We start from the raw sequence: 27,389 nt of genomic DNA on the forward strand, positions 1-27,389 counted from the left end.
TAAACCTCTTTTTTTTGGAATAATGGTGGAAGGAACATAAATTTATTAAAAACTTGTTTAATTAACACCCAATGTACCGATATTTCTTCACATTGTCAAAACCTAAAACTTTTTATTATCTTTTTCATAACTTTTTACAGGTATGTTGTATTGAAAAACAAGCAAATTCAGAGATGAGAATTTTAAGTGTTTGAATTATGGAAATAGCTGTATCAGAAAACATTTATGACTTAAAAAATTATATAATGTTAAACAGCCGAACACCAAGCAGAACAGATCATTATTAAAAAAATATATGGGGGGGGGGGGGTGAGTGATTGGGGTTCAGTGCTCGATAGGTACCTTGAGGGAAAGCACGTAAATATTTTTGTTGTTGGGTCGTGGACAGAGCCCCTTCAAATTTAAGTATAAAAATATACATAAAAAAAATCTTCAGACAACTAAATTTTTTTAAAAAAAGGATAGTTTTTGAGAATTTTTAAAACTATTTAAATGATAGAAGTTTTGTGTCTACTTTTGAATCCTCATACAAACAATTAAAACTTGAGCAAATTCTTTAAAATTAAGTAAAAAAAACATTGCATGATAAAAGTTGTAAGCCATCTTTTCCTTCCAAGTATCTCTCCATCTATATATGTCTATATATCCATCTATCTATCTATCTGTCTATTTCTATGCCGGGCCTAGTCTGACCATATGGCACTGAACTTCTCCCCCTACCCCCCTGTACACCCCACCTCCCCTCCTATACACATACGAGTGGCCTTGTTTGATGTGCTTTAATTCACCGTCATATGATGTATGCTTTACACTACCAGCCCCCCCCCCTCTGCGCCCCTGGCCCCAGCCCACTTAACTCTTTTTCTAAACTAATATTGTTAAAAATCAAAATTACTTTAAAAGAATTTTTGCTTTGCCAAAATTTCAAATATTTTTATTAAACACTTAAGACATTATGGCGTTGATATTGATCTACATCTCTTTCTTCCCTTTAATATGTACAGCCCACTAAAGGCAAAAATTAGAGGAATTATTGGTTTAGTTTCTTGCTTTAAAGAAATGATTTTTGTTACTTTATATATCATAAATTCCAAAAACTGATTTAAGTTACCTTGAGGCTAGTTGCGAAGTCTTGTTTTCTATTTTACATAATATCAGGCCTTTTATGTTTGTCCGTTAAGATGTCGCTAACTACTGAAAGATAAGTTCTTAATAATAGGGAAGCTGTACATTTCCCCGAATGAATTTAGGTCTTTTTTCCACCTACCCCCCCCCCCTATTGCTTTTAGAGATCTTAAATGCTAGGGGCGCAGCAGCTAGTATATTTCTAAAGTAACACTTCCCTCCTCTAATATTAATATTTTACTACGTTCTTTTAAAAACCAAAGTTATAAATTTTTATGATTCCCAAGAAGGTTAAGAAAAAATCCTCTAGTTTATTGCAAAATGTTCTGGTAATGCGAATTTAATGCTAAATTTTGAGATATATTATATTATAATTATTTCCTTAACATATTAATACTGTTGCTAATAGATTTAAGCCAAGCTTCCTCATTGCTTACTTTGTCTCTATTAATTCTTATATTTATTATCAATATCGTCTAAATTACGTGAAAAATAGCCTTAAACTATCTAAAGACCTAAACCTAATGTGAACTTACCTAATATGGTGAACTTAATCAGTTCAGTGGTTGACTGGATCTTATCTGGCAAACAACAAAAAACCTGACTACTTTTTACAATAGAATTGTCCTTGTTTTGCTTATCAATAAGATCTCTATAGGTACCTTGTTAGTTTTCTATTTTATTTCAACTTCCTTTTATTTCGTGTCAAAATTTATCAACAAAAAAATCTATTAAAACTTACTTTTGATAACTTTTGAAATTCAATTTTATCATGGGGTTATATCAATGAAATTGCATCTAATAAAAGTAAGTGTAGCTAACATCAATTTATTGTCATATTATTACCTTAAGAAATCTATATTAATATGGCAACACTTTATTTAATAGTATGAAGACCGTGGAATTTACTGATGTAATAAAAACAACTTAGTGATTTGAATTTTCAATATTTCAAATTATGTAAATATCCAAAAAGTATTTATTATTTTTAAACTCTATGATCTAAGTAAGTAAAATAATATATTCGATATTTACATTTATGAGACTTATCAATAGATTTATCTTCTATTGTCCTATTTTTTTCCGTAGGTGAGAGGGGGGGGGGGGGAAGGGGGGAATAAAAAGTGTCACAGACATAAAAAGGATATTATCAGAAAATCTGTTGCTTTTTCTTTCCTTTTGTTGTTGATAAAATTGTGGCATGTCATGTTCTCAAAATATAGTGTCCATTCTAACTCGCGAGATATATTATTTTTGTAAATATAATTTTAGCAAACTCACATTAAATTTTATTGATTTCTGTCCCCTAGAGTGTTGATATTAGTGTGACTAATCATAATTGGGTACAATGCTAAAGTTTACCAATATTCATTATATCAACACTTCTTAACCCCTTTAAAACTAATGTTTACAATATGAGTTTTGTAATGTGTACATTAATTTGAAATGCAAATTTTGCCTCTTTTGAGATGCTTTTATTTTTTTTATTGTTGGCTTACGTTGATGCTTCTAAATATTAAATTAGTAATTTGGCGACAGTGGCGTGGACAGGGTTTTGCCAGGGGGTATAATTCTGGAAGGGATGAAATAGAAAAAAATGGCGCCTTTTCAATTTAAATATTTAAGTTGTGTTTGACATCCCTCTACACTCCCCTCGTACTTGGCTAAAGTGATATTCATGCTATATTGTAGAAACACTCTAGACCAGGAAGCCGTAAGAGTTAAAATGTTGATTCAATAGTCAATTTAATCTTTATCATGACAGTATAATTTACATCCAATTGAACTTGCAGATGCATTGTGATAACAATGTTTTCAAAGACTGTAGAAATGAACTAAGACTTGGATAAGTTAAGGGAAACCTGCTATTATACAGTGTTTATACAAATCTGATAATAATCATAAAATATTGGGAATTAGCTAAATTTTAGTCACTTTGTTGGATTATGTTAGAGGGAAAGAGTATTTCTTGTTATTGACGGATTAGAAAAGTTTGATAACATAGAAATTTAAAATTTAAAACGCTATCTTACGAATATGTCATGATTAGGGATTTATTTACAATACCTTCTTTAGAAAATAATTAAGCATGTTAATTTTAACAAATTTCAATGTAAATTTTAGTCTAACTTGTAACATTTATATGGTTAATGAAATCTAGAAAGCTTTTATAAAAATACAATTATTTATGTTAACATTCTAAAGACACTTTTAAAAACCCAATTAATATGCACTAAGAATTGGCTTTTTCATTCTTAAATTTAAATTAAAGCATAGCATAGGTTGTTTATTCATTTTAACCAAATAAAAATCTCTTAGTTTTGGACATGATAAAAGGTTATCTACCCTACTACAAAAATACACTTTTTCTACCCTGTATCAATATTAAGCTTCCCTTTAAAATCGAATATAATTTTTCTTACCGTTTATGATATTTTAATGAACAGACCAGGACCAATCCACAGCTTACCTTAATATTGTAGGTCTAGCATTGCAGTCGTTATCAAGATCTTAATGAATACACACACACTCCTTGTCATATAATATTTGATATTATCAAAATATCTCTAAGAAAAACATTTATCGCTAAAATTTTGCAATCATTTGCAAATTTGAATAAATATAAATGTTGTATGTATAAAAAGGCAAGGACATATTAGTATCTGACCAAGCGGTCTCCAGGGGTGTAGGGACATTAAAGTAATTAACCTAAATACTAAATAAACATAAAATATTTTTTTTTCAAATTAATTCAGTTGTTGGTTACAGCTGCAGTTTTATCCAACCCCATTTCTATTGTTTTTTGGCAATACTTTTTCCTGCAACCAACCATTTGATTATACGATCTTTCTGTTATTTTTATAAACATCACCCCATCCCATTGGATTTTAAATTTTCCTTTCTCCCTGTAGTATATTGGACCAAAGTTGGCAAGTGTAAAAACATTGTATGCAGGGAAATATAGGGATAGGACATTGGAAATTATATTAAAAGAAATGATTTTACGATATTTGGGTGAGGATATCATGAGACAATTAAATTATCATCCATTCTTCCTTTCGCAAGTACCTAGATTACACTCAGGGAGGTAAGAGACATTGGATTACTGTACATTATTCAAGTTCCAAAGTTTTATAAATAAGTTTTCTCATTAGTTGGCTTAAAAACTTTGGAGACTGTTATTAAGTATTGATTGGGTATTACAAACAAGCAATGCCTAAACTATTTCAACAAAAATTCCAATCTACAGATGGAGAAATTTTTAAAAATAATTGGGGGTGCACATAAATTATCGTCCATTGTCATATCCCTTGAGATCCTTGATGATTCTACAGTATTGCTATTTTTTGCCTTTTTGCCTTGCTGCAAAAAATGTTTTGGCAGCTTCAGCTTAAAGTGGAACGTGCCTGTTTATTGATTAAAATCATAAGCTTGAGTCATAGTGTAGACCTTTTTAAATGTAGCTTCTGCTGTTATGTCTGTCACGTGACTTTGCTTCAAGAGTCATATAAATGTTTGAAGCACAACAGGATTTAATTCAATACAAAGGTCGTGCAATTAAATCTTTGGGTTGTTTGTAGGTTGTTACTTTCAAATTACTTTTAGAATATTTAAGTAAAGGTTTATCCATTGCTAAAAGCATTTTTTTGCAAACCTCATTTTGTACGAACATTGCAATTTCTTAGATAAGAGTCCCTTTGGCCAAGAAAAGGGTTCTCTTCCGGGCCCTAAAAACATCTTGTAACATTCAATTTTAAATTCCTTGCACAAGAATGACAACATACATTAAAGCGTATTATACAAAGCGAAAAATGCAAATACATATATAGCTAGTTTGAAAATAATTTTATAAAATTTACAATAACAGTAGGATAAGATCTCCCTAAGCTAACCAATTGACGATTTATTTTCACATTTACAGAGAAGTTTAATTGGAGTCATGGCCTGGGCAGGATTTTATCTATAGTGGTGGAATGGCCCCTGGAAAATGTTACCTTTCACCCTAATTCTTTGAGATTCCCCAAAAGTTGTAACTTAGAAGCACTTATTTATGAAAACAATATTATTAAAGCCAGGGATCAAAAAGGATAAGATAGTGGCTGATGAGAAGATGTACATATCCAATGATGATACACGAAAATACCCCTTCTTTAGATTACATTTAGTTGTTGAAACGTTTGGACACTCAACTTAATGAACCAACCAATCAAAATTAAATAAAAGTCCCCAAAGTTGTTGAGACAACAAATGAAAATCGTTATTATGATACTTTGGGGACTAGTGTAAACACCTCAATGTCCCCTCCCCCCATGAATTATGGCTCCGACTAACCAGTGCAGTGTAGAAAAAGCTACCTAACCATTTGTTTATAGCAATCAATAATCCATAGGATAGATTTGTATACAATTGTAATACTATACATGATTACAAACTTAGCCTCGAGCTACTTTTATAAACAATAGTAATGTAATCATCAGTACATACAGACAGACAGACAGACAAACAAACATACAATAATTTGAATAATCACTTTATTCTAAATCTATATGAAAAATACATAGACAAATTTTTATTTTGTTTTTCTCTTACACATTAAACGCGCAGAAGGGGGGCTTTGGGATTGTCAACAACCCCTTTAAAATTAAAGTTTGGAAGACCTACCCTTTTTCACTCTCAAACCTTCACATCCCCTTGGTAAAACCCTGTGCACACTACTTCAGTCTTGATTCTTCTCTAGAGCATTTTCAGGGGAGGGGGCAAATATTTAAAATCCCGTAATAATTTAAAATTGCTGTAAATTAATTAAAGTTTATATTCATGAATTACTGAAGAAAACCAAATTAATTAAAAGTAATTTAAGACTGTTAATTTGTGTACTGTTGTACTATTAAACAAAAATGATGTTTATACCCAAAGCGACCAGTCGCTACCCCTCCCATCCCCACAAAAATATGGAAGGGTGAAAATTAAAATTCTAAGGATAAATTCTCAAATCTTTCATATGACAAATAAAACGCTTCCCTAAACCTATCTTATTTTTTTCTTCTGTTTTTTTTTAATTTTAACGTTTTAAAGGTTTTATTTAAAAATAGATTTCTTAAATGTCATTTTTCTTTTTATTTTAATAGATTTCAATTAGTAGGGTAGAGTGGGGTATGTCTAATTGTCATATGAATAAAAACAAAAAATAAGATCTGGAAAAAGCGCAATGAAAGAATAGAATAGAAGAAAAATATTTATTAATTAGTAATTCGGCAGATTTTTATCAATATGTTTCTTTTTAAGTCAACTTTTAATTTATTAAATCAATATATCCCCCCGTTACCCCACAAGTATAAATGTACAAAGCATTGTTTGTTTACGGTCGAACGACCTTTATTTAAATTACTTGGCTATAATATTCTTCTTATATTTGAAATACAAGAAAACAAGAATTATTATCTCCATAAGTACGTAGCGCAGCAAATATAAGATAACAAATGAATCGTTCATATAGTGGCATGCAGAAGTAGGGAGGGGCAGGGGTGTAGATATAACCCTCTAAGGACCCAACCTTCTACATCCCTCTGTACCTTCCTCACAGTGGTCTTCACCCCCCAAAACAGCCAGCGCCAAGTTACCCCCCCCCTCCCCCATCTTCGCGCATCATCATTGCAAAAGACTGAGCACGCCACTGTTTCCATACATTGCCAAATTAGAAAATTCTAAAATGATAGAGTAGCTGGTTTTGCAAGATATGTAAAGATGAAATGACGTACGGACAAAACAGAGTAGCTACGCTCCTTTGAAGATATTGTAAAAATGGAAGGTCATTCTGTGTGACAACACAACCATTCTTAATCATGTATTGTTTTTAAATAGTAATTCTGTGTGTTTGTGTATTTTTATGTGTGTGTGTGTATTTTTATGTGTGTGTGTGTATTTTTATGTGTGTGTGTTTGTGTATTTTTATGTGTATGTGTGAGATGCAGTGTTGCTTGAAAGCTTTAGAATATTCACATGAATAAAAAGTATTTTGATAAACAAATAATTATAGAATAATTTTCTTTCAACTTTTCCGTTGCACAGGTCTCCTTAGCAAAACCTTAGATTAAAAAAAATCTCAAAAGAAACGGACAACGGGGCCTTCAAATAGGGTACAGTGGTGGTCAGAATCCGTTGGAGATTAAATCTTAGCTGCTCCTTCTTGCCAGATATTGCAATTTGAAGTTTTGTGGTAAAAATGCCTAAAATTACAAGAATTTCAAGGATATATGCATAAGTGATAACCTTAATTCTTCAAATTAAAAGAGTGAGTTTAACATTTGAGGAGTTTAGATATCTCTTCATATGTAAACTACACACTTCATCCCCATTTAGAACAATTTTTACTGCTATAAATGATGTTTTTAACCTCAAAGAGCTTAAAGAGGTTTGTTCAATTTACAACTTTATCCTAAGGCTGTTACCCTGGAATCAGTAGAAAAAACTTCAGTTTAAGTTTACATATGGCCCAAGTTACTTTTAGTAATTCTGCCCCCCCCCCCCTTATACTCTCACAACCTACAAACTTTAGGGTGGAGGGGGGGGGGGGCATAGTAATGCTATTATGTGTTTCTCAAAAACTAATTGAAGTATAGTGGGAAAATTTTTATGTAAGGTTTTAAGGCCAAATTTTGCAGAAATTATGTTGACCACCTTCTCTCCCCCCCCCCCTTGTCCTTATATAATTGGGAGGGGGGGGGGGTGTGGTGGAAGATCATTCCAATGTGTTTTAAGAAACTATTAGATATACATAAGCTTTAAGATTAGTATTGTTGTGGGACCAGCACTTTTACATATGTTGCTGACCTCTTTTAGATATCTCTTCATGTGTAAACTACACACTTCATACCTATTTAGAACAATTTTTACCACTATAAATGATGTTTTTAACCTCAATAAGAGTAATAAATAAGGTACTATTAAGCTTAAAGAGGTTTGTTCAATTTACAACTTTATCCTAAAGGCAGTTACCCTGGATCCAGTAGAAATAACTTCAGTTTAAGTTTACATATGGCCCAAGTTACTTTTAGTAATTCTGGCCCCCCTCCCATACTCTCACAACCTACAAACTTTAGGGGGGAGGGGGGGGGGCATAGTAATGCACCAAAATAATTGTACTTAGATTAGGAGGGTTGTAGTTGGAATTTATAAAAGTAAATATGGGCCTTCATAAGTTAAAATATTAACCCTGAATATCTCCAGAGGTTTCTAAATGATATACAATATTATTTACCTATGCCTCTAGCTACTATTTCCAACAGATGGAGGAGGGGGGGGGGGGGTGAATTAAGCAATATTTGTAAAAGTAACTAATATCCTAAAAAAGCTTAAATCCAAAGTTTGCTTAATATAATTCAGTGATTTCAAAGTAACACAAGAGTTCCTGAGTAAAACACAGGTGGTGAGGTTTTCTGGAGGGTAGCTGGAGAGGGAAGGGGAGGGAAAGCAATATTTTAATATTTTTTTATGGGGGTGGAGGAAATTGAGCAGCAAAATTTGTAAAAGTTACTTTTGACCTACCAAAGCATATCTCAAGCATATTGCTTTGCTGCTATAATTCTAGTGGTTTCTTAGTAACACACCATAGTAGTACCCTTTCAACTGCAATTCCCCCCCCCCTTTCTCTCTTTACAAAATGTTATATTTTGAATTATGAGGGGAGGGGAAGAGGTCAGCAATATATGTAAAAGTGCTTTAGGTCCCCCAATAATACTAATCCAAAAGCTTATATATATCTCTAATAGTTTCTTAAAACACATTGGAATGATCTTCTGCCATCCCCCCCCCCCCTCCCCAATTATGTAAGGACAAGGGGGGGGGGAGAGAAGGTGGTCAACATAATTTCTACAAAATTTGGCCTTAACACCTTACAAAAAAATTTTCCCACTATACTTCAATTAGTTTTTGAGAAACACATAATAGCATTACTATGCCCTCCCCCCCTTCCACCCTAAAGTTTGTAGGTTGTGAGAGTATAAGGGGGGGGGGGGGGGGCAGAATTACTAAAAGTAACTTGGGCCATATGTAAACTTAAACTGAAGTTTTTTCTACTGGTTCCAGGGTAACAGCCTTTAGGATAAAGTTATAAATTGAACAAACCTTTTTAAGCTTATAGTACCTTATTTATTGTTAAAAACATCATTTATATTTGATGAATTAAGGTGTTCACTTATACATATATCCTTGAAATTCTTGTAGTTTTAGGTATTTTTACCACAAAACTTCAAATTGCAATATCTGGCAAGAAGGAGCAGCTAAGATTTAATCTCCAACGGATTCTAACCACCACTGTACCCTATTTGAAGGCCCCATTGTCCGTTTCTTTCGAGATTTTTTTTAATCCAAGGTTTTGCTAAGGAGACCTGTGGTTGGTTAATAAAACAGTGTAGGTCGAAATACTTGTTTAAATAAACAGTACTAATTAAATAAGTCAAATATATCTTAAAACTGTAATTATTTTAATATTTTTATAGATGACATAAAAGATAGCAACCTTAACATTTTTATGTAGAAAGATTTGATACCTTTTAAGATAAAATAATAAAAATGAATCAATCAGGAAGTCAACCAACAATTAGCAAATAGCTTAAACCCTGCCAACTACAAATACAAAGCTTCCTTGAAATGTTTAAAAATATTTACTTTAGAACAAATGAAAAAACATTGAAATTTACTAAAATCTGACCATTTTACCGTAAAAACTAAGCAGCTGAGAAAAAAACATATTACATAATGTATTTGAACATGTACATTATCTTTAAACAAGAATAGTTTGACAAATAAGTAGCGCAGCAATCAAAAACAAATTAAAAACAAGAAAATAAAATGTTGATGTTTTCATTAAAAATTTACATGGAAAAATTAGTTTTATTACGTTCTGGAACGTATGGACGTACGGATGTTTATGCTTAGTTAAGAAGTAGCTTCGCTGATGTAAAATACATTCACATTAGCAAAGAAAATAAAATGCTTCTTGAGAAGTTAGTTTTTTAAACTGTTATTTATCACATGTGTGTGTGTGTGTGTGTGTATTGTTTACTTTTCACCGGCCTTCGATCAAATGGTTTCTTATAAATCTGTTTTTGTGTGTTTTTAAAGGTGGTAAAAAATTTGTCAAATGTCGATAATATGTCAGCCATGGTCACTTAAATTTAATGCCATACTAGTCGACATGATAATAGAAAAATTGTAATTGAACACATTGCTTTCTAGTATCACAGTGTGTCATAAAGTTTAACATTTTCATCCATTTTTCTAGCATTTTAATCAATCTTTAATTTTAGGGTTGTCTCCTTTCTATCATTAAATAGTAACTTTAAACACCAATTTAAAATAAAAATCGAGAAAATATTTTTAAACATCCTGTACTTAAAATCTTTATGATACTTTTAACACTGCGTAAAAATTGATAATAATAAGTATGTTTTTGGGACACACTGATTTCGAAAAGTGAGAATTTGATACTGTTTGGACACCCTGTATGTGAAAAAAAGTTTAAATAATTGCATCGATAAGTTCTGACTTGCAAGTCAGTTTTATTTTCTTATCATTTCTCATGCTTTTGTGTGTGTGTGTGTGTGTGTGTGTGTGTGTGTGTGTGCAATTGAAACTGTTTATTAAAATTATGCTTATTAAAAATTCGACATTGAGATTTAATTGATGGATATATAAGACAGTTCAAGTTGGATGTTTGGTAATATTAATCTTATCTTAAAAATAATATTATCTCATAACATAAAGTAGTAAGATTTTTTGTACGAAGCATAAGATATCTATAACTTTTGAGGGAGATTCACATAGGTCTTGGTATGATTTTAGGCTATTTTCTGCCGATTCCTTTCACCTTGAATAGGGAGCCCCTATATGCTATGGGCGGACTAGTTATTGATATTGGACTGATTGTCTGTATTACAAAAAAACTTCATTCTTAATATCAACAGGTATAGATCATCATTATATTGGAAGAGAAATAATTTCATCTTCTCAACTAAAATATATGGGAATATTGATGGTTTATTTCCCGATATTTAAACAGTTTTTCGGTACATTTTAAGATTCGTAGCATCTCCATAATTCACTGTTTTTCTCACTTATTTCTCTTTTATTAACTCTTTAAGTTTTTGTGCATGTTTTTTTTCGGAAGCTTTTATAGTGTCTATAAAAAATGACGTCATACTGGTCTACCATTAGTGAATTAAAGAGTATACTGGCCATTGCCAATTGAGTCCTAAAATTAGCCTATCATTAGTCATTTGTAGTGTATTACGTCATTTTTATAGGCTCTATAAAAGGCTTTATTTTTTATTATTATTTGACATCAACTCATTGTTTTAGGCACTCGTTTGGACTTTTTTCTTACACCATGTTAGCCTAAATTTTTTTCAAATTTGATTGATTGATTGCTGGGTGTAAATATTTTGATTTCTGAACATTTATGACCGCACACGGTCTTGTTGATTTTTAAAAGTTAGGATTATCTAAAAATTAGCAAATAAAGCTTTAAACATGCTGAGTGTGTTCTAAAAAGCATGGGTAACCTTACTCTGTATAGTTTTATGTAACCATTTTTAATCTTTTATTAAGTAACATGGTATTTATTTGTCTGTCTGTTTGTTTGTTTGTATGTCTATTCTGATAGATCTCGCTAACAGCTAGACTGATTTTTATCAATATGAAGAGGGGTACCTCCACCTTTTAAATACCACCCCCCTCCCCTGGAACCCCCTTCATCGCTATTTTTTGCCCTAAATTAGAAAAGTTAGTTTAATTCGTTTTCCAGAATATCAAAAGATGGTGTAATAACAATTGTTTGAAAAATCTTTCTTTAGAATTGTTTTTTCTTTTGTTCAATCATTTCTATTTTCTTCTTACTTTTATTACTTCTATGCTATAGGGCATTTTTAATTGACATTTGTTATAAGCTTTCTATGTTTTTTTTAAAGCAAAGCTTTTTACAATTGTGTTGTGTTCGTAAGAGAACCTTTTTCTTGTTTTCTTGCAAATTTGCAATAATTTTTTTAAGTAAAAAGTTTCTACATTTCCACTTCAGTAACGGAAAGCTATGTTAAATTTAGATATGTTAAAACTGTCCTATCGATTTCAAATTGTGATTTTGTATACTGTTAAAAGCGAAGCATCTCTATAATCAAGTCTAAAAATGTAAGTATATCCATAACAAACATCTGTATAAAAGGATAGATTTATACGAAATTTTCAAACTTATATATAATGTCGAATATAAATGCGTTGTAACTCTATATTTTTAATATTCGTTTGTCTGACTTTTGATACATTAGGCTCGCTTTTATCAATATTGTCATCCTTGTTTTTTTAATTACCTCCCCTTTGATGATGTTTTAACAAAAAAAAACTTGTCCATAGATATAATTTTTTTGTGTTGACATTACATTAGAAGATAAGTTTAAGCTATTTTGAATTTGTCAAAAAGAAAAAAAGAAAAATTGTCATTCTATAAAATAAATATTTACAGAAAACCGTCTTGAATTTGTGTATGTGTGTGCGTGCGTACGTGCGAAGTCATTTACGTAAATAAAGTAAAATTTCAAAATAAGCTGAATGAAGTTAAAACATACACTTAAACGATGCTTCACCCCTATCCTCTGTTTGCCTTTTTTGGTTGTTCATACCTTCTTCAAAATGGCTTTAATCTTCTCAGAGAATACACAAAATTTTCCCAATCAACCCTTCTTTTATGGATATTTTAATACACATACTTCTTTATTATATTAGAAGTGTATTAGAAATATTGGAAGATGGATTGATTGGGTTGTACAAATTAGCTGTGTCCACACGTTTATACCAGTAATCTAATCTACAGAAAGGGTAATTTGCTTATTGTAATTGGATGTGTTATTTTATCTTATTCCATAAGACCCCGCCAAATATAGATTTTAATATTTTTTTTTTGGGGGGGGGGGGGGTGGTCGAAATCGTCGCCAACCTGACCTTCAGGGGATATTGGTGTACGTACATACATAGTTTGAAATGAATATGACCACGGCAATTCATGCTTTACCAAAACTTCAAAGTGTTCATTGAATAACTTAAATTCTAAATAGAGTATCATAATAATAAGTTACCATTTAGTTAAATAGTTAAAACTAAAATAAAGTAACTAATCTGAAAATTTATTTGGTTTTCTATGTCTAATTCTAAAACTCAAAAGCAAATCGAACTTTCAAAATCAATTAATCTAAGGACCATATATTAAAGTAATAAACAAATTTCCTTTTCAATAAGCTTTTTTTGGGAGCTTTTACACTACTAAGGGTTACAATTTAGCTAAAAACTAAAAAGGAATATTTTACATGTTTAAAAAAAAATTGTTCATGCTTTTTGCTTTAATTGAAAGTTAAGGTTCAGTGCTTATTCTTTTACTTTCTTATTATAAAGAGGATCATGTTGATCGTGGAGACAGCATGCTGACATACAATCACAATGCAATGGCTGTTGTCGACTATTTTTCCAGTTGATCTTGGCTGACATAATATCGACATACCTTTGATATGACGTAATACAAATAATGAAATTCCAATATTTACATTATGACATTGTGTGTTTGTTGATATAACAGCAACACTAAAGTTTAATATGGAATATAAACCATGTACATAAACAGGATTCATCCATTAATATCATGGAGGGAGAGGACAGTCCACTGGAAATTATTTACTACTCTATTTTGGTACTTTAAGTTTTATAATCACGCTCTTGCACTCGCTGGGTGTCAAAACTTTTAAACCATTTATTTTAATCTTTGTTTATGATACAAAAATATTTAGATTTAGAAACCTTTAGTATTTTCTTTATTTTCTTTATATATTTCTTGATTTATTGACAAATTTAAAAAGTATTTGAAAGGCCACTTTTATGTTATTTCTGCTACGTGAAACATTTACAAATTAAAAAAAAAATGCCATTTAAGAATATAAAAGAAATTGACAAAAGAAAATGTTTCTTTTTATGCTTTGATATTTTAATATTTTTTGTCAAAAGAAGCTTTAAAATTTGATAAATATGTTTTATGGTTGGGGGGAGGGGTAGGATAACACACCTAAAAAATGGCATTATTAAATTAAGAAAGAACTTTCTAGAAAAGCATAATAATATACATTGATAAAAAGACAAAAAAATATTGGTCAGCTTTCGTAAGCTTTTCTTAATTATATTTTTTATTAAATTAGGGTCAGCTGACAAAAAATAACATTAAAATTACAGTTCTAGATAGATTATGCTGTTAATTAAAATACAATCCTAAAAACGCCCATAAATGTTATTTAATTCGTTCGAGTATAAATTTTGCAGTGAGGTAATTAATATAAAGGGACGCTATTATACTTTTTTTTTATAAAAACAAGGTGTATGATACGTGTCTAAAGTTTGATGGCTAAAGTTTTCAATTAGATTTATGACTTTTAGAAAAATAGTTAAATCTAAAAAGTAATATGTATTTTTGAGGAATAAAAACATAATTTGAACTGTAATTAAATTGATATGTATTACAACAAAGACATGTATGCCCATATGTTGCACAGCAATGTCAAAAAAGGTGTAATTTACTTAAAAAGAATTAAGAAAAATTGTCATGCAATTTTTGTTTTTAGTTAATATATTGCCTATTTACTTTTCAGAATTTTTTTGACAGACCATAGGACAGACAGACGGTATATATAACGAGTAGTTGCGCTATTAAAATAGAAAAATAAATCCTTTCATTAATAAAAAGATTTATTAGCTTATAAAATTTTATAATGTGTAAATTTATGTTTCTTTATTTACAACAGTTTTCCAACAAATAAACTAGTTCAGGCGAAAATTTTCTTTTATTTAAAGATTAGACCTTATATAAAAAAAATACAAAATGATACCTACTTTGTTTACTTGTAGTATGATATCTATTTGTGCGCCTTAAGACTTCAAAAACAGCTGAAATGATTAAATGAAGCTCAACATTGGTTCTTGAAATGTTCTAATTCTTATGGTTATACCTATTTACACTGTGTTTTATAGTCTAGTTTATTGATTATTTTTTGAAAATATCTTTATTGATTACTTATTAAGAGTTTAGTGTTTTTTTTCTTTATAAATTATATTGGCAGTTTGTTTCTACTTTTTTACAGCAACAATATTTTTTCACTTACCCTCTCCCTACACCGTGACAAATAGCCTAAAATATGCCCTGAATCTTTTTTTTTGAAGTTTATTTTATGATCTTAAAATATTTTTCTTTTTCAGTGTCCCGCAACTGGTTGTACCGCGTGTTCTGCAGTGGCGGGATCAACGCGAACGACCCGTACAACCCCCACGACAACAAGGAGAACGGCATGATGGTCTTCTTCAGGTAATACATTTTTTAAAAGGATTTTATCGTCCGCTATTTACCAGCGGCAAAAGCGCATCTTTGGTAACGTGTCGGCTTGCTTTCGAAAAGGTATTTGGTTTGAGGATGGACTACAATCGTGTTATGTTAGAGATGTTAAAAATTATACCTAATGCTTCAATGCTGGGTACTTTCATTAAAAGTAGGGGCAAGGGGAATGGTTTTTTGACATATCCGTCCGTTTCTCCGTCGTTATGTCAAAGTATTTTATGTAAGATGGCTGTAAATGACAATCTCAACAAAAAGGCTTATTATTGCTGGGCTACTTACAACATAATTGACAGAGTTATCACTTAAAAATTCACTATTTTTACTTTTTAGGGACGTGGTTGGCAATTGGTTGAACAAGGCCAGCTCCAAGGCTTTCGTGCTCGTCATCTTTCTTGTCTATGTCTCCTTCGCCGCCTGGGGTGTGACCAACCTGAAAGAGGGGCTGCAGAAAAGGCGGCTGTCACGCTTTGACTCGTATTCTGTTGACTACTATGATGCAGAGGATAAATACTTCAGGACTTATCCTTTCAGAATTAATGTAAGTTTTTTTTATTGTTTTTCAAACAATATTATCCAAGTTACTGGAAGCCATAAAAGCTTTTCAAAATAGTATTATTTAATATAGGAGGTTCGCCAGAAGTTTTTCGATGCATATTTTCAGGGAGGGATTTCCCACCCCCATCGAAAATAGCTTTTCACTAAAAAGCAGAGCAGTTATTTTAAGTTTCAGACACACAGACAGAGATGGTTCTATATTTTATTTTATATAAATAGACTAGATTAAACCAACCAAAAGATGAGTATTGAAGATTTTTATAGTGCGTATAAAAAATTACGTCATACTGGCCTACCATTAGTCAATTAAAATGTATACTGGCTTGCGATTGGTAATTTAGTCTGTGTATTGGCATATCATTAATCATTTTTATTGTATGACGCCATTTATTATAGGTACCATAAAGAGCTTCAAAATGTTCCCAAGATAAATACGATGCTCTCCGAACAAGATCAAAATCATTTTTATAAGCTTACTTTACAGCTTATATACTAGCGACTGTGCCTAAGACTTAAATCTAAAAAGAAAATAACCTAAAACCGTCCTGTGATCTATGTTTCTTAAATGGAAAACTCAGTAGTTATAAAAATCTTAAGCAACAGACATAACAAAACCTTACTACTTTATATAATTTGATTATGTCCAGGTTGTTATCAGCGGGGAGCACGACTACAGCTCTGTGGAGGTCCAGCAGGACGTGGAGAGACTCATCACTGCCATGGAGAACACCACATACATTGATCCAGATTACACGGAGTCATGGCTGAGGAATGGATTAGTTTTCTATTTGTTGGAAAAATTGACAATTGACTAAAATTAAATCTTACCTGAAACTTAATATACTAAATTATACCATATTGGTAGATTTTAATTGATGAAAGATTGGAAGAATACAAAGCAATACAAGAAATAAATATTCAATTTTAAATTTCCAGAGCAATTTTTTCACAAAGGGATGGGTGTTTGGAAGATAATTCTTTGCCGTTATTTCATAACATTTCATCCAAAGAAATACTATTTGCCCTCCAGACTTTTCTACCAATTGAATTAATAGAAATTTCATAGAATTGATAAGTAAATACCGTTTAATGATTTATATACCATATTGGTCTAAAAATAATTGTCTTTGACTGACTGAAAAACTAGAGATAGACTGTAAAATACAAGGCCCCATAGGTTCCTCGCAGGAAACTTAGTCTAAAAAATATAAGATTCTACATTTATAAAACAAAATCTAAGATTGCTACTTGGAGCATTTATTTTATTAGAATACAATTAGAGTAAAATGATAAAACATAAACATAAACATAAACATATTTATTTGGGCATAAAAATTAAACATAGTCATAAAATCAAAAAATAACATAAAAACACAATTCAAATTACTATAACAATAAACAATAAACAACCTAAATCCTAATCAGTTCTGCCCGGGTAGCCATGAATAGATCACTAAGGATCTGTCTACTTTGCCCAAAATATATTAAACAAAGGTATCCTGGATCCCATTAAACTTATAGAACCTAGGTAGTATCGCCAAAATATAAATAACATAAATAAAAAATTACAAAATTTACAGAGCTGGAGACTTAGATTATTTGATAAAAATAGCTATTGCAAGGCATTAATTAATTTAGACTTGATAGATTTAGCAAAAAGGTTTCTATCTTCAATAGATTTAAGGGGGAAGGAATTAAATAACTGGATGTTCTCACCCCGATTACCCTGTGTCGACTTTCAATTGGGTCTTTGAACATCAACCAAACACATCAAAGTCGCTACAAAAGAGCAGAAAGAAATTTGCTAGCAGACGAAAAAGGTCTTCAACAGGGGGATCAAGGTAGTTTTCTGGTTAATCAATTATATTTATAGATTTACTATTATAAAAGTATATTTTATTTTCCGACAAAAACAACCTTATCCATTTGCGAAGATCCCTGCTGGACTATGTGAAAAGATGGAAGGATTATCCCAGCGCCGACACTTCCACCCTCGACATCAGTGATGAACAAAGCTTCATCAGGACTCTTCAAGAGGTATTCATTTATCAGCTATTATCAAGTATTTTTAAGGAGGATGAATAAGGGAGGCGAACCCTTGTATAAATTGAAACATTTTCTGATATACAATTTCAATGTTTTATGTCGACAATTTGCCATTTAATGAATGACATATGACATATAAACAAGATTGTATAATTCTGACATAATTGATTTTATGAAAGGTTGTCTTTGCTGACATATTATCGAAATACCGTTATACTGATTTACAACTGACTTAATATGGACATATTCTAATGACATTGTGGTATTTAAAAAGGTTTACATTTATTCGTTAATTTAGGCATGTTAGAATTGTCCTATCGATTTCAAATTTTGCATGATGATTTCTGTAGTAGTTAGGTACGATTTAAAAACCGTAGCAACTCTATAATCATTACCAGAATGTCCGTACGTCCATTTCAAACATGTTGATTTTTCTACTTTTTTAACAACAAATTTTTATGTGATCTAATTATCCGTTTGATCTGATTTTTGGTATATTGATTCCTGGGACAACAAAGAACAATAGTATAAGCGAATCAACTCTATAATCAAGTCCTAAAAATGTAAGTATGACCATAAACATTATCCTGTATCAAGCAGTTTTTGCAACAAATTTACTTAAATTTTGCTTCGACTCTTTCGATACTTTTATATTCTAATTATTCAGTTCAGACGCTATACAAGTGTTAATGTTCGTTTGTCCTACCGTTTCAGTGCTTCGCTTTTATGGATGTTGTCATCCTTGTTTTAAAGGCATTAAGTAACAAAAACGCAATTAAATACTTTAATATAAAATTTTAAATTTACACAATAATGTTTTGTACAGTTCAATGTTCTTTTAAGGAATGAATTAAAATTTTTGCTTGCATAACTAGTGTTGAAGCTATTATATAACTAACTATAGCCTACATAATTAACACTATTCTAGCTTTGGTAAAATTTGATAACACATCATTTTAGTGTTTTTTAGTGATTTATCGACAATACTGCATTATGTATATATAAGTTTGACTTCATTAAAAGATTAGTATTTTTGCATTTAGGGATCTAAAGGGATAAGACAATTGACGCACATCCCCAATCATTATTTGCAAAATTACTCCTAATGCAAACTTATTATTGATGGAAACGCTTGGACCCTGCTAGTTTGCACCAACCAATTAAGATTTCATAAAGTCAAAGATTGAGAGAAAGTGCTTATCATATTTTAGGGACCAGTATACTTAATATTCCAATGTTTACTCCCTCCCTTCCCGGGTTGCATTACTTTTGGACATCACTTTTCTTGTCATAATGCAATCAATATAAAAAAAGCCAGTTCGTACGTTCGCTTTCTATAATACCATAACTCAAGATGTTTTTACTATTGCTAAGAGAAATTTTATTATGATCAAAAGTTGGCACTTTTTGTTTGTACATTTATAATTTTTTTTTGTAAAATTTCATAATTTGGGAGGGTTAAGAGTTTTGTGAAAACTCAACCGAAACTACAAGTTTTCTTATGCTTGACCCTGCAGGACTTTATTCTAGAAATTACATAACCTAACCTTGCCAAACACTTAAACACTGTTAATTATTAACAAGGGGAGAGGACATTGGAATGTAAATTATACTCGTACCCAAAGCTTTATACAATGTTCTCTTTGGGTACTTAATCTTAATCTTTAATCTAAATCAGCTGGTTGATACTAGAAGTGTCTTAACTTTTCCATCATTAGTTTTAATTACAGAAGGAATAATTTTGTATCCTCAATGTTTGGTTGGTTTCATTGACTTTTAAGCAGTCAGCATTATTATAATTTAAAAAAAAACACTGGATTTAAAAAAAATATTGGAAAATAAGTGCTAGCTCTAGGCTAAAATTGTATAAGTCATGTATTGCTTAAGAATGTTTTCTTCACACAATAGGTTTTATTATTCTTACCAATTTATTTTTATTTGTATTGGGTTTGTGAGCAAAGATTTTGTAAACGGCTGGACCGATGTTCCACAATTTTTCTTTTTTTGTCTGAAGCTAAATATCTCGGGAAATAAACTAGTCCGAATATACTTTCAGGGAAGCTTTGTTGGGGGTTATTGTATACTATTTCCCCCCCCCCCTCCATTCTTCCCTTGATGCTAGGGGTAAATCAACTTTTTGCCTTTAAAAATCAATTAATTTTTTTTGTTGTAAAGTAAGCACACTTTATGGTGAGGAAGAAACTGTTATATAAGAAATGGATTATAAGAAGATGGCGCCATAATAACGCAAGATTCATAGTAACGCCAGACAAAATATATAAACATTAAAAAGATAGAGACATATTGCTTTTTCGTAAGATATTACTAAATGCATGGTTTTATAGACAGTTGTCTGCGGATAATAAAATAAAAATATTAAATTATATTTTGTTGTACCTAAATATCTCCGGAATCAACAACCTGCAAAGTTTGAATTCAATAGGACAACTCTAAGATGCCTTAATTAACACTAAGGGCTATGTAGAAAAGATTAATAAGTAAAGGTCTAGTAACTTTTACGTCTAATATAAACAAGTTGAATCATAAAAAAAAATCAACTTTAACAGAGTTAACCAATTTTGTATCGGACAGATCTAATTCATTGATATTTATCTTTTTGTACCTTTAAGTTTGAGTTGAACAGCTTTTTTTTAAAGGGATAAGACAATCCTTATAATAAAGTAACAGGATGTTTGTCTGTGTGTTTGTATGTTTGTACCGAAGGATCTCGCTAACCGCTGAACCGATCGGGTTCTCCTTAACAGGGTAGCTTCTCATAGGTCCCGGGAAGGTTTATAACTATTTTCTTGGGGGGTGGGACTCCCCCTACCCCCCCAAAAAATGAAAAATCTCCCCCCCGAAAAAAAAATTTTTGTTTGAATTTTTTTAACTAAAATTAAAATTGAGGGTGGGGGGCACCCCCCCCCCCCCCAAAAAAAAAAAAAAAAATTTTCACTCCCCCCAAAAAATTTTTTTTACTTTTACTTTTAAAATCTAAAATAAGAAGTTTAATTATTAAATTCGCCTCTCTTCTCAAGTGCCCCTAGAGGCCTCTAGGGGCGTATCCGCTAGTTAAATATAAATTATGAAACTTTTGGGACCAGTATAATTTTCAGTCCAATTTCTTATTCCTCCTTTTTTTTATTGCTGTAGCAACTCTAAAACTAGCACCTGGCTGTTTGTCTGTCCATAAAAAGTTCTAGAAAAGCAATATGATGTAGATCAAGGTTTCAAGATGTAATGTTTAGCATTTCACCCTATTATCATAATAAGTTCGATAATATGTCAATAATGACCACTTGAATGAAATACTATTTATGAATACAAAATCATTAATTCAACGCTTATAGCTTTAATTAACAAAAGTTAGCTTCTTATATTAATTATGTGATTTAGGGTACATAGACGCTCATTTTTTCATACAGGCTCAAGGATCGTAAGGGACAAGACAGTGTAAAGATGTACCCCCCCCCCCCAATTGCAATCAACAAAATTATACTTTCTGTAGATTAAATTATTAGTTGAGAAGTTCTGACACTAAAAGTTTGTACCAAATAATTAGGATTTAATTGAAGTATACAAAATTTTTAAACCTAACGAATTAGAAATTGAGTATATAAAACTTTAGGCACAAATAAACTTTAAAGTCCAATGTACCCTCCCTTCCTCTACAAGCTAGAATCTTTATTTATTGAATATTTTTTATAAAGTCATTTCTTTAAACATAGATACATTTACAAGAACAAATCATTTATAGACAGCGAAGCTAAAATATAATTTGTTTTTAATTTAAGGTTTATAGAATTGTTATTAATTTTCATAATATATATATAGGAAGTCTAGTTGATCAATCCGTTAATTAGACTATTTGTAGCGCATACTTTCACATTATTATATTTGGTACTAAAGGAAGATTTCATTTCGTCCATCTATAATACATAGTAGAATATTAATAAGTCAGCTATTAGCAGTTTATTTTTTAGGATACAGCTTTTGTTGACTAAATATAAACAATTTCGTAATTTGGGACGTTCTATTGTGTCTGATTGACCATCTAGTGTAATACATCTATCATTTTTATAAATGTACTCTTATGTCTTATCAAAAAAACTATCCCTTCATGACTGACGGACAAGAACGCATTGTAGAGAATCTTTTCTTTGCAAGGGAGTGTCACACTATGCTTTATTCTCTATAACTGCCTATAACTACGAATACTGAATATTGATTACCCGACCAGTGGCATACTCAAGGGTGGTTGTAATTGTGACAGATACCCAGTAGTCAGAGAATGTACGAAAGCTTAAAAAGTACAATGACAAATAACCTCTCAAATATAAATTCTAAACGTTAAATTAGAATATATGATTTGTACATTTTAGCAAGAAATTATTTTGAAAGATATTTGAAAAACTTGAGGGAGCCCATATATATACAAAATCAGGCCCTGAATTAGCCTGTCATCGAAAAGCAAAACCTTTTATCCTTTTTATGTCAAATCTCTGTGCACGCGCCTGATAAGGACATGCTTTGAAGCCAGTTATTTTTTTCTTCAAATTCTTTAAATTTATCCTATAATGAGAAAATAATAATCTTAAACCATCCTAGAAAATTAATTTAAATACAAAATAGCATATAGATACTATGATCTTGAATAGATAATTCAATCGCTTCTTAACGGATAGAGAAAAATAACTGACATACAGATGAATGGACATACGAAGTATTTAAATTATAAAGTAGATCCGCTAAGAAAAACAATAACTCCAGACAGCCCAGTACAGAAACAATTAACTATTATGAATTAAAATGAATATTGATATCAATTACCACCGTCTGATGACTTATAAACCGTTCTCAATTGTTGTTATAATTTGTGCAGACACTCTACAATATCTCTACAGTCTAGTTTGTCTTAAATTAACGCCTAGCACATATCTGTGTTATCAAATACAATGTCAATGTTTATAACAAATTATATTTATTCCGACAAATTCTTATGGTAAAGCTTAATCCAATATGCAAATAGCTTTATTCTTATTTAACATAACTTTACTAATTTTTCGCTAACTTATATGATATATATTTTTTCCACAAATGTTTGGAGTATTTATAAAAAACTGTAATGAAAATTGATTATTAACCTCATCGAATTTATATTCTAATCCGGGGATAAGGGACATAAAATCTGAGAAAACAAAATACGTTGTTAAAAACAAGATTTTTACATTATATAAGATATAAAAATAGTGGCTGCTTCCCTAGAGTCCTATATCTTTTATGATATGTCTTCTCGAGACCCATAAGAAGCTTCTATGTAAAGCTTGTATTTAAAAGTATGAAATTTATCTTTCTTTTCAGGATTGTAAAGTTTAGCCAATCGAAAAAATTAAAATTCATGTTTCACATCCCTCATCCCTGCCAATATAATCTATTTCTCTTCTTTCTCACGATTAACAATTTTTTGTTTTCAGTACATTCAATAGTTTTAAATCATAATTCAAATTAAAAACAATATTATCGCGCGGTTGATGGCTTCAGGATAGCTTGTCCGCTAGGCCGCGAGTTGGAATCACAAACTTTGTCATAAATGCTTATTTTCAGAAGAGATATTTCATCAAAATAAAACTCATTTGACTTTACTAATCTAAACTAAAATAAGCATTTAAATTACGTCTTTCTAAATTTCATTTTTAGTCCATATGAATTGAGGAAAACCGCCTTTCTTTTTGACTGCTGGAAAAGCTAGGTGCAAAATATCTTTTTTATCAAGATTAAACATTATACTCTTATTGATTTTTTTATTTACAGTTATAGTTATTTAAAACCAAATTATTTATGTGCATAGCTTCTCAATAACTAATTTTGATTGTCTATTACTTTTGATTGGGCAGTATATTTAAATAATTAGAAAACTTTTTACCATAGCTAATTTTTAACAATTCATCAGCTTAATAGGTATCACATTAAAGTAAGGTAAACTTTTCAGCTGGGATAGGCTTACATATTTGATAAATTTAATTAGATTGTAATATTTTGAGTTATTTTTGATGGTCCTTTTAATGAGATATTTTTAATTTTGATTTTAATGAAAAGAAACATTTTAATTAATTCTTAAAATAAATTTTGGACATAATTATTCTTGTTAAAGATTAAAGTAAAATACACATAAAAGAATTTCTTTGTGAATATTTCTAATTCTAAATTTGGTTAAAATCCGTAGAAATAGATTAGATTTTATCATATTAAAATGTTTATTGAAAACAGCTAAAAGATTTGCAATATTTATCAAAATAAATTTACACAAGTCCTAAAATATAAAATAAATAAATCCAGGAACCTAAGAACTTTATGAATATAGCTTTATTAAAAGCAAGAACTCCATCGGCCCAGCGTTTATCAAGATCTTAAGTGAAAACAGAGGTGGATTCTTAAAAAAAATGCTCCACTAATCGCTTTTTGGGGCAAATATTTTTAAAGAATCCACCTCAGATATTAGAATGTTTTGCATGATTTTGATATTTTTAGCAATAAAGTATAAACATTTTAATATGTCCAATTTCTTTGTGTATTTATGTATGCTTCTTATTATAGACCCTGTGGCTTATAAATACACTTTTACAATAGATCAGTTTTCATACATTCTAATTATTGCCCCACTATCGTACTTTATGTGTATTAAGATTAAGATATGATTATTGTAGACCGTTTCGCTTATAAATTGACTTTTACAATAGATAATTTTTCATACATTATATCTATTGCCCCACAATCGTATTACTTGTGTATTTATATATGCTTATAGATCAAGTTTGATTAAAGAGATTTATAGAATTGATAATTTTTTTAGCTTTCATTTATTATCCTCCTAATAAACCCGCCAATTTAAAAATACTTTAAGGGGGTAGTTACACGAAGTGCATTTAAACTTGAATTTAGTGAACTGTATATTTTTTTATAATTTAAACTATATCTATAGTACATATACTTGAAAGAATGAAATGTTCTACCAAGAATTTTTTATAAATATAAAGACTTGAAAAATCATATTTTTTGGATATATGCAACATAAATGGCTGTCCAGTTTTTACAAAAACAACATGATGACTATTTTAGTGGTGCCAAATTGATTGATATTTATTGTAATACAAACTATATGATGGTATGCTTGCAATCAAACTTGTTAAATGCACTTCATGCAACTAACCCATTAGATAACTTTCTTGTCCATTTAATTTACTTATTCTCACATAAAAACAAGTAATCTAAAATGATAATTTCCAATTGTTTAAAACAAAATAAAGCTTCTAAGTATTATTAATGTCTTAATTTCGTTCTATCATTTTAATCTAATCTTTAATAGAATTATTAAAAAGTTTATGTTTTTTTTTAAATATGAAAATGATTTTGTACAACAATGTTATTAGGGCCAATTTTGAAAAGGCTGTTTAAAAGTAGCCTAAAACCTTAAACCTAAATGATTTTTTAATTTTAGGTGTACCTTACTGACACAGCATATGTTCAAGATATTGACTTCCAACCCAAGAATTGCTCAGCCGATGAGGTATAATTACTTTCTTAAGATTCAGGGATTGGTGAATAAGATCTGGAACAAGGTATAGCCAACAAGCGAAATAAATTTAAGATATATGGGGTGCAGATAAATAGGTCGTCTTTACTACGAAGATATGCTCCTTAAAATCACAAAAAAACAGCTGAAATAACCAAACATTTTTTCTAAATAATTCCGTTGTTGGTTACAGCTGCAATAAGATACTAATTCTTAAACTAAATTATATTTCTAAACTATCTTTTTTAAAAACGATACCTGTTTATGTTTGCGTTAAAGTTTTCATAAAAGTCAAATGTTTTTTTCTTCCATATATAACTAAATTAAAGTCATAACATCCATCTACCTAACTCTCTAACCAACTGTTTATCTATCTATGAATGCTCTGGCAAGCAGAATATCGTAGGTGTCAGGTTTCTCCTGCAGGGCCTCAATACCCATTACCAAAACCATCTACCCAACTGTCTTAGCTATATAATATTTGTTATGAATATGCAGGACTATAACATCCATCTATTTAACTAGCTAAACATATAACTGTCTATCTATCTTACTATCTACCCATCTATCTATCTATCTAGGACTGCGCTGGTAAGCAGAGTATCGTGGGTGCCAGGTTTATCCTGCAGGGCCACAACATCAGAGACGCTAACGACGAGGCCCAGGTTGTCAGGGACCTCAGACAGATATGCCACGACTCCAAATATAACATCACCGTTTTCCACCCCTATTTCATCTATTTCGATCAGGTAATATAATTATAGCGAAGCTACCCTGTACTTAAATGTCCGCCTGTGTTTCAAAACATTTGTAAGGAATCGTGATTTTCTCGTCTACTATTTAAGATATACTAATGAAACTTTTAGGGGGTATTTCTTACTCCAATAAGCATCCTGTATAGCTACTCATAGGTGTTGTCATCCCTGTTATAATATTATTAAAGATATTTCTCTTCAGTACGGGGATAGGAAAATGGACATCAATCTTTCTCTTCCTCGAGGGGGGAAGAGAACAGTTTTGGTTTGATTAATTTGTAAACTTTCATCTCCCAAGAAATTTCACCAGCCACCAAAAAAAATCTTAATTATAAAAATACGATATATTGAGCAGAAACGTTTTTTCATCCACTGTATTATTACTTATTTCTTGCAGTCTTACTATTAAAAATGCCCTTATTGGACTAAACTACAAATAAAAGACTACAATGAAGTTATAAAAAAATAAATAAAGAAAAATGAAATATTTTCTTGTGTTTGCTTGAATTCAATTAGGATCATAACCAACACATTTATCAAAAGAGTTTCCTAAAATACACAATAAAAAAAAATAATTTTAGTTTAGTATTATTTTTTTCCCCAGACAGGGGCTTTAACTAAGGAGGGGGTATGACTAAGAAGGTATCTAACTAAACCCTACATTTTGCTTTTAAATATGAGTGAAATATTTCTTGTCTCCTGGAAGTTGACTTAACCTCCACACAAAATAGCATAAAACATGACTTAAACGACGATACCTTAAAATTGTAGACCATTCAGTTCAGTTGATGATTTCTGAGATCTTAATGGACACACAATTAATGACAGTTTTGTAAAACAGAAAATAAAAGTATGTTTGAATACATATGTGTGTGTATGTTTGTGTGTGTGTGTGTGTTTGTGCCTTCCTTTGTGTTACATA

At 30.7% G+C, this 27,389-nt stretch overlaps 1 protein-coding gene across 1 annotated transcript in view; it reads left to right on the forward strand.

Moving 5' to 3' along the window:
• LOC145317004 (patched domain-containing protein 3-like) overlaps window positions 1-27,389 on the forward strand; it is a 58,617-nt gene that overhangs the window by 15,886 nt on the left and 15,342 nt on the right. Inside the window, exons 2-7 of the mRNA XM_080157863.1 lie at window positions 15,406-15,511; window positions 15,872-16,079; window positions 16,744-16,863; window positions 18,029-18,133; window positions 25,638-25,706; window positions 26,294-26,461. Of these exons, the coding sequence (XP_080013989.1) occupies window positions 15,406-15,511; window positions 15,872-16,079; window positions 16,744-16,863; window positions 18,029-18,133; window positions 25,638-25,706; window positions 26,294-26,461 (776 nt within the window). The remainder of the gene's footprint in view (window positions 1-15,405; window positions 15,512-15,871; window positions 16,080-16,743; window positions 16,864-18,028; window positions 18,134-25,637; window positions 25,707-26,293; window positions 26,462-27,389) is intronic.

This window comes from Acartia tonsa, chromosome 4, assembly GCF_053477335.1.
Source record: "Acartia tonsa isolate MP-2025a chromosome 4, ASM5347733v1, whole genome shotgun sequence".
In the NCBI taxonomy this organism is placed as follows: Eukaryota; Metazoa; Arthropoda; class Copepoda; order Calanoida; family Acartiidae; genus Acartia; species Acartia tonsa.